Source organism: Somniosus microcephalus, chromosome 6, assembly GCF_052327205.1.
Source record: "Somniosus microcephalus isolate GS21.2 chromosome 6, FLI_Smic_1.0, whole genome shotgun sequence".
NCBI classification, from domain to species: domain Eukaryota; kingdom Metazoa; phylum Chordata; class Chondrichthyes; order Squaliformes; family Somniosidae; genus Somniosus; species Somniosus microcephalus.
In genome coordinates, this window is record NC_140992.1 from 260,471,611 (window position 1) to 260,484,378 (window position 12,768).

Consider the following 12,768-nt stretch of genomic DNA (forward strand, 5'->3'; position numbering starts at 1 on the left):
GACCTGCTGAGTATTTCCAGCAGTTTCTGTTTTTATTCCAGATTTCCAGCATCCGCAGTGTTTTGCTTTTGTGACATTTCATCACCCATTCCACTAATTCAGCATCCTACAACTGAAATCTCCAGGCAGACTTAGATCCTGAGGGAAGTATTAAAAATTGTATTAAATACTTTTTTAAAAATGACATCCCGTTTGCCTACGTGCTAGTGCATCAAATAGATTTATGGGGAACAGTTCATTTTCAGCACCTTTCCACACTGAATAGTGTCATAAACAGGACTTTTGGTTTCACAGTCCCCAGTGGCTCAGGTGATGAATTGGTGCTGTGTTTGGTCACCTGGTGTGACACTGAGCCAAGTAAGATCAGGAGGGACCCAACTTCCATCCTTGATCACCATTGAGTGAGTCGACCTCAGTGGGAGCCACAGTTGGACTGCTGCAATTGGCCAATGGTGCCTCTTGACTGGCTGATTGCTACTTTCAGACCAGTGCTGGAAAATAGGATTGGGGCCTCTTGTGATGCTCCCCATGGTCGAACAGCCCACTGGCACTCATAGAATTGACAGCACACAAACAGGCCATTCGGCCCAACTGGTCTATGCCAGTGTTTACACAGGAGCCTCCTCCCACCTTATTTACCTCACACTATCAGCATATCCTTCAATTCCTTTCTCCCTCGTGTGTTTATCTAGCTTCTCCTTAAAGGCATCTATACTATTCACCTCAACTACTCCTTGAGGAGGCGAGTTCCACATTCTCACCACTCTCTGGGTAAAGACGTTGCTCCTGAATTCCCCATTGGATTTATTAGTGACCATCTTACATTTATGGTCCCTAGTTTTGGACTTCCCCACAAGTGGAAACATCGGGGTAGATTTTGCCGAACCTGTCGGGAAGGCGGCGGGACTTCCCCTTTCGGGTCTTTGACCCACCTACTTCGACGTCCGGCCAATCCGCGCGATTTTCTCTTGATTGACCTTGTTGAGCCCGCCCAACGGGCTCAGCAGGCTAATTAAGGGCCACCCGGCAACAGGTGACGTCACAGACTGCAATTTCATCTGTCAAGAGTTCTTTGACAGATGAAATATCAGTGTCTCACAGCTGTTTGAAGCTGTGAAACACTGACACTCTGAGTTCTAAGCTGAGTCATTCTGCACAGACTCAGTTAGTACTCTTACCGGCACTCAAAGCTGAAGGCTGTCACTTTTGACAGATCGCAGCCGTTCAGCTTTCAGTTCCGGCTGAGTGATGCGCTCCCGACGGCTACAGGAAGAAAGACTGTTAAGGTAAGTACAGGTAAGTAAAAGTTCTTTACACACTTTAGACACACCAAACACACTTACCTTTGCACTCATGCACCCATCACTCACCTGAGCGCCGACATCGCGACCCCTCCAACTCATTCAACCCGAAGGCCCGCTGCTCTAACCTGGCGTGGTTTGGAGCCGTCGGGAATCCCACACGAAACCCCTCAAAATAGGGAATAGGTTAAAAACTGCCTGTTAACTACCTGCTAACAGGCAGTTAATTGGCACTAATCCCTTCCCGCCTGGTTTCGGCGGGTCCCAGTGCGGGGCGGGTACCCGCCGCCCCTGAAACTTACGTGGGGCGGGGTTTTGGGCGGGATGGTGTCGGGACCCCCGAATTCGGGATTTTCCCACCCCCACACGCCTGAAACCCCGCCTGACGGCTCCCTGAAAATCTAGCCCATCCTCTCTACGCCTACCCTATCAAACCCCTTCACAATCTTCAAGACCTCGATCAGGTCACCTCGCAGCCTTCTCATTTCTTGAGAACAGAGCCCCATCCTGTTCAGCCTTTCCCGATAGCTGTAAGCTCTCCATTCTGGTATCATCCTTATAAAATCTTTTTTTTTTTTGCATCTTCTCTGGTGCCTCTATATCCTTTTTATATATAATATTAATAGCTGAGCTATTGTGGATAGAGTTGACTTGTAAATTAACTCGTGATCTGGCAACATGGAATACTGACGGACCGTGAAGCAGACGAGCAAGAAAGGCTCATTTTTAATTTTTACGAACGATGAATAGCCTCTTGGTTGATGGTCCCAAGAGCTGGTAGCACCCATGGAACTCTTATCGTAGTACGAGTCAGGAGAGGAAGAGAGAAACTGGAGGGGGAGGGCAGGGGGGGGGGGGTGAAGATTTCGAGCTGGAGTGGAACACCAAGGCACTCACGAAGAAACCACTTTTTTCTCTGAATAAAGATTTCATTCCCGTCGGTTCACTGCACCTCAGCAACTGAAGCTAATTCCGTCATTAAAAACACTTCAAAAATGATTGCAGTATTTGAGCTTAGGAGCCCGAGAGCTTTGCAAAATGGAACAATTTATCGCGCCTTAAGAGCAACTCGGAGCTCCCGTTCCTCCCCTATTGAGAATCCACGTGTAGAACTGGTCCCCGCTGGGGCTGGTACACTGACGGCAGAGTTATGCCTGCATCTTTTAATTTAAAATTCAATAAATTTTTGACAACAATCGAGAAACTGCGATGGCATGTGCCACCAAAAGAATATTCTCCTGATTGGATTACCTGAGTGCAAATCAGATAAAGGCAAGCAAATTCTGCTTGCTTCTGGGCCCCAGAGAATCAATTATTCTTTGGGAGAAAACCCCCCCAAATATTTGCATGAGCCATTTTTCCATCAGAATTATAACTGTATGTTTGTTATGGCACTACCAGTTCAGTCAAGCTCCTCTCATTAATGCAGCCCTTTCACGCACAGACCGAGATGCGAATACTATTTTTTTTGTTTACTCTCATGCATCTTAACCGATTTGCTTTAGTGAGCAGGATTCTAATAATACAATTAGCTGGAACACTGAATGCTGCTGCTCCCGGTGTAACTGGGTGATAATTTGATTAATCCATTAAGAACTGACTTGCGCAGCGTGTGCATTCATCTTGCGCTAACGGGGAACTGCGCTGGAATCTAAATTTCCAAATTTCCCTTCCATTAGTTACAGCACAAAAAAGAGTTAAAACCCCGGTGGATCGCCTAATAAACAGGCCGTGGGTTCACAGTCCCACTCCAGAGACTTGAGCACAAAAATCTCAGCTGGCACTCTCCAGTGCAGTACTGAGGGAGCGCTGCACTGTCGGAGGTGCCGCCTTTTGGATGAGACATTAAACCGAGGCCCGGGTCTGCCCTCTCAGGCAGACATAAAGATCCCACATGGCACTATTTCGAAGAAGAGCGGGGGGAGTTCTCCCCGGTGTCCTGGCCAACATTTAATCCCTCAATCAACGTCATTAAAACAGATTATCTGGTCATTATCACATTGGCTGTTTGTGGGAGCTTGCTGTGCACATTATGGTGCCGAGTTTCCTACATTACAACAGTGACTTCTATGTTTCTATAGGAATGACGTATAAGGAGAGATTGGGTCGACTGGGCTTATACTCGCTGGAGTTTAGAAGAATGAGAGAGGATCTCATTGAAACTTATAAAATTCTGACAGGACTGAACAGACTAGATGCAGGAAAGACGTTTCCGATGGTCGGGGAGTCCAGAACCAAGGGTCACAGTCTAAGGATAAGGGGCAAGCCATTTAGGACAGAGATGAGGAGGAATTTCTTCACCCAGAGAGTGGTGAACCTGTGGAATTCTCTACCACAGAAGGCAGTAGAGGCCAATTCATTAAATATATTCAAGAAGGAGTTGATTTCTTAAGGCTAAAGGGATCAAGGGATATGGGGAGAAGGCAGGAATGGGGTACTAATTTGGATGATCAGCCATGATCTCATTGAATGGCGAAGGAGGCTCGAGGGGCCGAATGGCCTACTCCTGCTCCTATCTTCTATGTTTTTTATGTGACTACACTTCCGAAAGTACTTCATTGGCTGTAAAGCGCTTTAAGAACGTCCGGTGGTCGTGAAAGGCGCTATAGAAATGCAAGTCTTTCTAATTTGTATCACCGCTAGGGTCTCTGAGCAAGTAGAGCTGGAGAGCAGCTGACCCTGGCCAGGCCCGAGTGTCGTATCTTCTGATGGATACAGAGCCTTGAGCCGAGGAACTTTGAGCTGCGGAGGTCATCATGGCTAATGTCCTCACACGGTTTCAGCAGGCGTCACCTGGACAGCAACCATGACTAAGGAACTGGCCAGGCTTCCAGCCCGGAGCGCAAAGTCAGAAAATGACCCCATAAATCTCCACTCCTGAACAGAAAGAGAAGAACAGCGCTGGACCCGATTACCGGCTGCTGTTGCAAATAAACACCAAAGGAGCACTGATGGTAGAAACTTAGAAAAATAGGAGCAGGAGTCGGCCATTCGGCCCTTCAAGCCTGCTCCGCCATTCAATATGATCATGGCTTATCCTCTATCTCAGTACAGGAAACTCTCGATTTACCAGCACCTAAATAACCAGAAATCTCTGTTAACCGGCAAAATTCAGGAGTAGGTTCAGGTAAGTTTTACTTCATATTAGTGGCAGTTCCTGGATCTGTGGCTGTGTAACTGGGGCTCCTACACTTGTTGCTAAGCAACAGGGACGCTTGGTCTGTGGCCGGAGTTCCTGCACATGTTGCTAAGCAACAGGGAAGCCTGGATTTGTTGCTGTGTACGGAGCTCTCGTACCTTTTAACTATACCTCTCTGTAATCCGGACTTTTTGATAAACCGGCACCACGCCGGTCCCGTATAATAAAGAGTTTCCTGTACCATATTCCCGCTCTCTCCCCATACCTGTCAGCATCGTTAATTTATGGGTCACTGTATTAGGTGAATACTAGAGCTAACTCTGGTGGGGAGCAGGCCTCGCTGGGGCAGCGGGGACAGAGAATCAAAGTTCCCTTTAGTTTTTTTGGGGGCGCGCGTGGACCCCATTCAAAATACAGGAAACTTTGTGCTATCCGGAGGTGAGCTATCCGGCAATCTGGAGCCAGCGGCAAAAATCAGCAGCCGTTTTTTATTCTTTTTGTTTGTTTTTTTTGCTTTGTTTGAACAGTCAAGCTGTGCAAGGTCTGTAGCTATAGCAACAGCTTCAGCTACAGAGCTTTAGGGCCACACCCGAGTGTTTAGAAGCTGTTGCTAAACAACACTGTTTGTTGTCAAATACGGAGATAAGAATCTCCGTATCTCTCAACATTAACTCTGGAGAGTACTTAGGCAACGGCAGCAGCTCGGTCCCGTGGGTGCCGGATAGCACAAAGTTTCCTGTACCATGCTTGCGTGGTTTTTCCTGTTTAGCAGCTGGTGAGGCAAGCTGCGCGAGAGCTGCGGAGCGCTTTCGCGGCTTAAAGGGAACGGTGCAGAGAATCGGGCTATAATGCTGTAACCCTGTCCCCAACCCACGCTCTCTTCCAGTGCGGCTTCCTTGCTTGGGAGTGCAAATCACCCCTACAGTCACACTCACAAAAGAGACTAAAAGAGATCGAGGTGCCGAATTGCCATACTGAACCAATGTTTTCATCCATTTTAATTCCACAAATTTGATTTCTGAAAAGCAGGCCCCCAGAGGGCTTTAGTTTGCCCAAGTCCAAGTTGCTTCCATCTACTCACCTGTCTGCTTTCGCTCCGCCAAAGCCCATTAACAGTTTTTGTCGGTGCAATCGTCACCACGGGCGGAGTACTGGAAACACTGTGACCGGCGGTTGGGACAAGGATGGGTCCAATCGGGCCTCTTTTGGGTGTGCTGGCAGGAGAGCTGTGATTGGTTGCTGGCGAAGAGACTGGCGAGGACTCGCTGCTTATCGAAGAAGCTGGAAAACAGAAAAAAAAAAACACAAAATGTTCAAATAATAGCTCCGTCAAAAGCCTCATTTTCAAAAGACTTGTATTTATGCAGCACCTTATGTGGTTAGGTAGGAAAGTGCAGCAGCTATTTTGCCCACAGCAAGATGCCACAAATGAACCCCAATATGAATGACCAGCTGGCGGGGTTGGTAAAGTGAGGAGTGTTGGACAAAATACCAGCAGAACTACCCGCTCTTCCAATAATAGCGGAACAGGGAGATGGGGACTCTCTAACTTTAACGCCTCATTCACAGGATGGCACCTTTGACAATGCAGCACTCCCTCCACGCTACACTGGAACAGCAGCCTAGATTACACACTCAAGTCTTGGGAGTGGGCCTTTGCCCACAACCTTCTGACTCAACATTGTTCCCAACTGAGCCAAGCTGACACTTCAAAGAGATCAAACTTGACCTCATTTAAAACGTTTAAAAGTTGAGGGAAGTTACTGCATCCATTCAGTCACACGTCATTCCCATTAATGAGAACCTAGACCTGGTGTCCCCATTCCATCTGAACACAAGCCTTGTCGTCTTTGGTGAAGTAATTCTCTACTCTCAGTGCTCAAGAGGCCCCTAGAGGTCTCCAGGCTTTAACATTTAAAGTTTGAGATACAGATGTAACGTGAAGGCCAGAACGCTCTTTGTTGGTGAAGCTTTTTTGTACTTGCACTCATCAAGGAGCACGGGTGACTTACGTCAAAATTATAATTGTGCAACAAATTAATTACACCCATTACACTCGCGTAAGGCCCAAGTGAACCCTCACCAAGTGAGAGCTGGTGAGAGTTCCCTTCAGGCCTAGGATAGGCCCCCCAACAGGGATGCAAGGCAAGGTAATTGGTCCCCGAGAGGACTGATTCTCTTCAAATATAAGGGTTTGCTCTTAGAAGCAGATCAGAATAACTTTTTTGAACCCTTGCCTCAGAAAGGCCGCTGAGGGCTCCCAGCAGAACAGCTAAGGGTAGAACACAGCACGTGCCTCTGATGCACCCTTACAGGTGCAGGCTGCACACCCCAATTACGGTCATGAGCCCCCTCGCCCCCCAGTTCCCACAACTTGGCATGGGATCGGTGTTGTAAGTTCCTCTGGCAGGATGGGATCCTCGGAATTTCAGGTCCAATGACTCTTACTGGTGACAATCTCGCTGCAACAAAATAAAAAAACCCGCAAACAAGACAATGCTGGTTTTTCGCTTGAATTAACGACCCATCAACAGAGCTGTATTTTCAGAAATCGGACATTTCAAAGTTTACGTGGGATTACATAGGATATACGCACAAAAACAGGCCATTCGGCCCAACCAGTCCATGCCGGCGTTTATGCTCCACTCGAGCCTCCTCCCATCTTTCCTCATCTAGCTCTATCAGCGTAACCCTCTATTCCCTTCTCCCTCATATGCTTATCCCTCCTCCCCTTAAATGCATCTATACTATTCGCTTCAACCGCTCCCTGTGGTAGCGAGTTCCACATTCTCACCACCCTCTGGGTAAAGAAGTTTCTTCTGAATTCCCTGTTGGATTCCTTGGTGACTATCTTATATTGATGGCCTCTAGTTATGCTCTTCCCCACAAGTGGAAGCACTTTCTCTGTATCCACTCTATCAAAACCTTTCATAATTTTAAAGACCTCGATTAGGTCACTCCTCAGCCTTCTCTTTTCAAGAAAAAAAAGTCATACGCTCCCTCGCCTCTGTCAGTAGGTTGGTACTTAAATCTAAACAGAAGGCCATAGATGCAAAGTCAACTGAGCTAAATCCCCCAGGATGGGTAATAAGGGATATGGAGAAACGGGATGGGGAATTGGAATTAAAAAGGCAGACTTTCCATGGGTGAACAAAATGGCGGACAGAGCAAACTCAACGGGCTTGTTCCTGTGAGTCATTAGTTTCAGGAGCAGAGAAACTGGTGGGTGGGGAGGGAATGCATTCCACTTCTGAAAAACAAAAATCATCTTAAAAGCAACATGGAACCCGTTCACAGTTTTCAGGAAGTTTCATTTACATTGGAAATAGCTTGGGAACAGCCGGAAATCTCTGGGCATTTGTTTTGGATGGTGTGTGGTTTTTAAAAAATATATATATACATATGCCAGGTTTGGAGGCAGACATGGATGAGCCTGACAGAGTGAGCAGTACTGAGCCCAACAGCTGAATATAAATCACAAACACAGGAAGCAAAATATACCAAAGTAAAGAAAATGTGAACCAGTAATCACTTTTTCCCCTCACATTATGCTACGTGAACAGAAATGGGTGAGTTACTGCTGGAATGATCTATTACTGACAATTGACTACTGTGTCCATGTTGTCTTCAAGTTTGTTCACCATCTCTCCCAAAAGACGATGATGCATCATGGCACAGTTCCATGGTGACTCTCCAGTACTGCACCCAAATGCCCATTTTGCACGTTAGTCCTATACCAGAGTTGGCCAATAGAAATCGCTGATTAGCCACGGCGACACCGTTTTAGCCACATGCACTAACTTAGAACATAAGAACATGAAGCAGGAGTAGGCCATTCAGCCCTTCGAGCCTGCTCCACCATTCAATAAGATCATGGCTGAGCTTCGACACCAACTCCACTTTCCCACCCGATCCCCATATCCCTCGATTCCCCTAGAGTCCAAAAATCTATCGATCTCAGCCTTGAATATACTCAAAGACTCAACATCCACAGGCCTTTGGGGTAGAGAATTCCAAAGATTCACAACCCTCAGTGAAGACATTCCTTCTCATCTCAGTCTTAAATGGCCGACCCCTTATCCTGAGTCTATGACCCCTAGTTCTAGACTCTCCAGCCCGGGGAAACAACCTCTCAGCATCTACCCTGTCAATCCCCCTCAGAATCTTGTATGTTTCAATGAGATCACCTCTCATTCTTCTAAACTCCAGAGAGTATAGGCCCATTCTACTCAACCTAGTGTGTTGAAAACGCCCAACACCCACTCGCACAACACAAGTAACTGTACTTCACATGTGTATATTTACTGAACAAACGTCTACCACCATTCACTAACCAAGGGAGTAAAGCACTCGCAACGATCAAAAAACACTCTGCTTTTCGTCTTACCATTTTACCAACAAGTGCACAAAAAGGGTTAACGTTCACATTTGTACGGTGTGGGAAAAGGAGTATTGCGATCCCGTGCCCCACGACAGTGCCTGTTCCTCACTTTGTATTTCCTAATCAGAAATGGACTTAACCACATCTGGGTTCCCAAGCCGCCACGTGTGGCTAGTGGCCCAATGTACCGGACAATACTGTGCTGGACAGTGAATGCCAGCGCAGCGTTTGACCATTAAAAGGCGGCGGGGAATACGATGTTTCAGAGCGGAGCCCAATGCCGTCCGCATTGTGCTCATGGCAACGGCTTCCTGAAGCGCAGGCCTTGCACAGCTGGCCGCAGATCAAATGTAAAACATTCAAGCTGAAAAGCAGGGGCGAGGAAGACCTGTGTGTCCGTCATGTCAAAGGAAATTAAAAATAGGGGCAAAATACAGTAAAATGTCCTTCAGACATTAATAAACTTGTTAGTCAACCCTAAATAAAATTAACGGTAGGTGTTGATACGGGGACTGGACCCAGCACCTTTTATCCCAGAGTGTTACTAACTTACCCAAGTTGACACTGGAGAGCTCTGCAATCTGGGTACTCCTGGTTCGTATGAAGTCATAGAATCATACAGCACAGAAGGAGGCCATTCGGCCCATCATGCCAGTGCCAGCTCTTTGAAAGAGCGCTCCAATTAGTCCCACTCCTCTGCTCTTTCCCCACAGCCCTGCAATTCCTTTCCTTTTCAACTACATATCTAACTCCCTTTTGAAAGTTACTGTTGAACTACTGCTTCCACTGCCCTTCCAGGCAGCGCGTTCCAGATCGTAACAACAGTCTCACCACAAAGGCCAATGTGTACGATACCATTTAAAGCAAAGCTACAACACTTGGGCCTTGGTAGCACCGTAAGTGCTCGTGGAAAATAAACATTTGCATTTCGGTTCTTTTTTTATTAAAAAAAAAATGTCCTTCATCCGCCGTCTGCTATATTCTGAGGTGTTTCCTGTGCATGAATATCAAAGGCCATCCTGAAGCCTTCATGAAGTGAACTGGCTTGGTTCTATCGTTAAATCAATATCTGCTTTCTCTCGTCTAACACGAATAAAAGTATGGGGTTAAAAAAAAAAAGAAACCCTTACACAGCTTAGCCGAAAGATAAAAGGGAGTCATGTAACAGGGTTGTCCAAATGTAGGTAATTAATGAGGCCCAGTATCAAACATATCCCTCGATTCACCTCTGATTTGTGACTACCTGGAAATGGATTGAGTTCCCCTGGGATATGAAGCTTTTAAAAACATCATGTGTGAAAGGATGGATTCTCCAAATGGATTGCAAAGGAATGCTTGAGAAAGGCTTTAAACAAAAAACATTTCAAAATGTTAAAAGGAACTAGCTGATATCAGTTCAAAAGCCAGGAAATTTATCTTGTCAGTCCAAGGCCACAACAATTAGCAGACTAATCCCCCCCCCGGGTTAAAAAAGAAGGCATTATTTGAGGCTGTGATAGCTTAGCAATCAATAGCATTAAAATGAGAGCAGAATTTAAATGATTCAAAAGGTCTTAGTTTAGAAGTTTAATTCTCAGTGCGTGCTGCTGGAAAGGACATGAATTGCTTAATTAACCTCCTTCTTACAGAAATAAGGCAGTTAATTGAACAAATTTAGATTAAAAGTGACAGATGCAGAGCTGCAACTAGCAGCTTTGGTGTTCATCCTGCACACTGCGCACTGCCGAACATGTTAGATTAGCAGGCAAGAAGAGGCAGTGACACTTAATCAACCAATGACTTATTTCAGTTATTTGCTGCTTGACGACAGTGTCCAAATGGGCCATTTATTGGATGATCTTCTGTCCCATGTGCATTGATCCTCTGTCTTACATGGACGGCAGCAGCCGATATGCCCAGTGAGGCCTCCAGGCTATTTAATCAAGGCCTATTCCCAAGTACAGGAAACTTTCGATTTACCGGCACCTAAATAACCGGAAATCTCGGTTAACCAGCAAAATTCAGGAGTAGGTTCATACTTCATATTACTTGCCTTCCTCCATCTGTTGCTGTGCAAGGGCGTGGCTGCAGCTGTTGCTAAGCTACAGAGACGCTTGTAACTTGTGGCCATTGTTCTGAACCTGTTGCTAAGCAACAGGGTTTGTTGCTTTATACGGAGCTCTCAGCTCTCCGTATCTTTTACTATAGCGCTCGGTGATCCGGAATTTTTGATGAACCGGCACCACGTCGGTCCCGTCGGTGCCGGATAAAAAAGTTTCCTGTATTAAGATTTGTTACAAGTTCAAGTGTGTCACAGATTTTTTATTTTGCACGCAAGAGCTTCGCTCCAGCCCTACAACCCTCCGAGAACTCAATGTTTCTCCAACTCTGGCCTTGTGCGCACCACCACCCCCCCCCCCAACCACTCTCTTCGCCCACCACTGGTGGCCGTGCCTTCAGCCGTCTAGGCCCTAAGCCTGGACCTCCTTCTCTAAACCTCTCTGCCACTCTCTCCTCCTTAAAAACCTAACCCTTTGACCAAGCTTTTAGTCACCCCTCCTAATATCTCCTTCACAGGCTCAGTGTCAATTTTTCTCTGATTATGCTTCTGTGCCGTGGAACGTTATTCGACATTAAAGGTGCTATATCAGTGCAAGCTGATGTTTGGTTGTTTTTTTTAAATGAAAAACCTTGGTGGAGGATCAAGTGCCATAAGGCAGAACATCATCAAGGTTGGAATGAGTAGGTGAGAAAATCAGATACATCTAGTATTGGTGTTTAGGCGATACCAAGCCTGGGTTTTCAAAGCCTGTAGATTGGTAGAGGACAAGACTGGGAGGGGAAAGGAAGGCCAACATTTTGAAGCTCTGGGAAAGATCAAGCTAGAGCAGGAGATGGTGTTCAGAGCTCTTTCTCAGGATAAGGGGTTGGCCACTGAGGAGAAATTTATTCACTCAGAGGGTTGTAAATCTTTGGAATTCTCTGCCCCAAAGGGCTGTGGATGCTCAGTGGTTGAGTATATCCAAGACTGAGAGCGATAGATTTTTGGACTCTAGGGGAATCGAGGGTTATGGGGATCGGGCGGGAAAGTGGAGTTGAGGTCGAAGATCAGCCACATTCTTACTGAATGGCGGAACGGGCTCGAGGGGCCGTATGGCCTACTCCTGCTCCTACTTCTTACGTTCTTAGAAAGGTCAGAGTGAGAGAAAGTCATTCAGCCCAGCTGTTTAGGTCCCATTACCCGACCTACTCGGAATATTTCCATCACTTTCCCGCAAATCTATTGGTCTTCCAATTTCCAGCTTGGGCCTCAGCGCTATATAAGGTAAGACCATCATCTCATCCCTTGACAAGCACTGAAGCAAAGTAAATTTGTTTCAGTAAATGACAGAGTTAAAATGGGTCCCTATACAGGACTTTGGAGAACGCCATGCTAGCATTCTGGCATCTGGAACAGCGCAAGTAGAAATTTTTTGCAGCTCTTTAATTATAAAGCGTTATCATGATTAGGCTGTTTTCACCACACAGGAAGGACCGCAGTTTCCTCCGTTTAAAAGTGTCTTCACATGGGGGATTTTATGGACAGGCTAGGTTTAGAAACGCATGCAATTTATCTGTCAGCCACAGGGTCAGTGTGTGCACGCTAAAACTTCACATCATTCCTTCCATTTTTGGGGCATGATGGTGGGCAGAGGAAACCAGTCAATCAATGTCAGCACAGGTTTTTAAACGAGTGTATTCTCAGTACTGTATTTACAGCAGCAGTTCAGGCCTTGAAAATAAATTCAGATCATTTAACAAGCTATGTACAAACAAATTGGGGGTGGGGGGGGGTGGCAATTTTAACCTAACGCTCTCATCGGGAAACTGATGGGATCATGTGCAACGCTGGTCTTACACCCCCCGCCCGATTCTACTCTCCACAGAACGTCTGTTGGATGAGACGTGAGCACGGCGTCTGCTCTCAG

At 46.4% G+C, this 12,768-nt stretch overlaps 1 protein-coding gene across 3 annotated transcripts in view; it reads right to left on the reverse strand.

Moving 5' to 3' along the window:
- gse1b (Gse1 coiled-coil protein b) overlaps positions 1 to 12,768 on the reverse strand; it is a 692,985-nt gene that overhangs the window by 82,501 nt on the left and 597,716 nt on the right. For all 3 annotated transcript variants that reach the window (XM_085991808.1, XM_085991807.1, XM_085991809.1), the window contains one exon: positions 5,522 to 5,721. In XM_085991808.1, the coding sequence (XP_085847934.1) occupies positions 5,522 to 5,721 (200 nt within the window). The remainder of the gene's footprint in view (positions 1 to 5,521; positions 5,722 to 12,768) is intronic.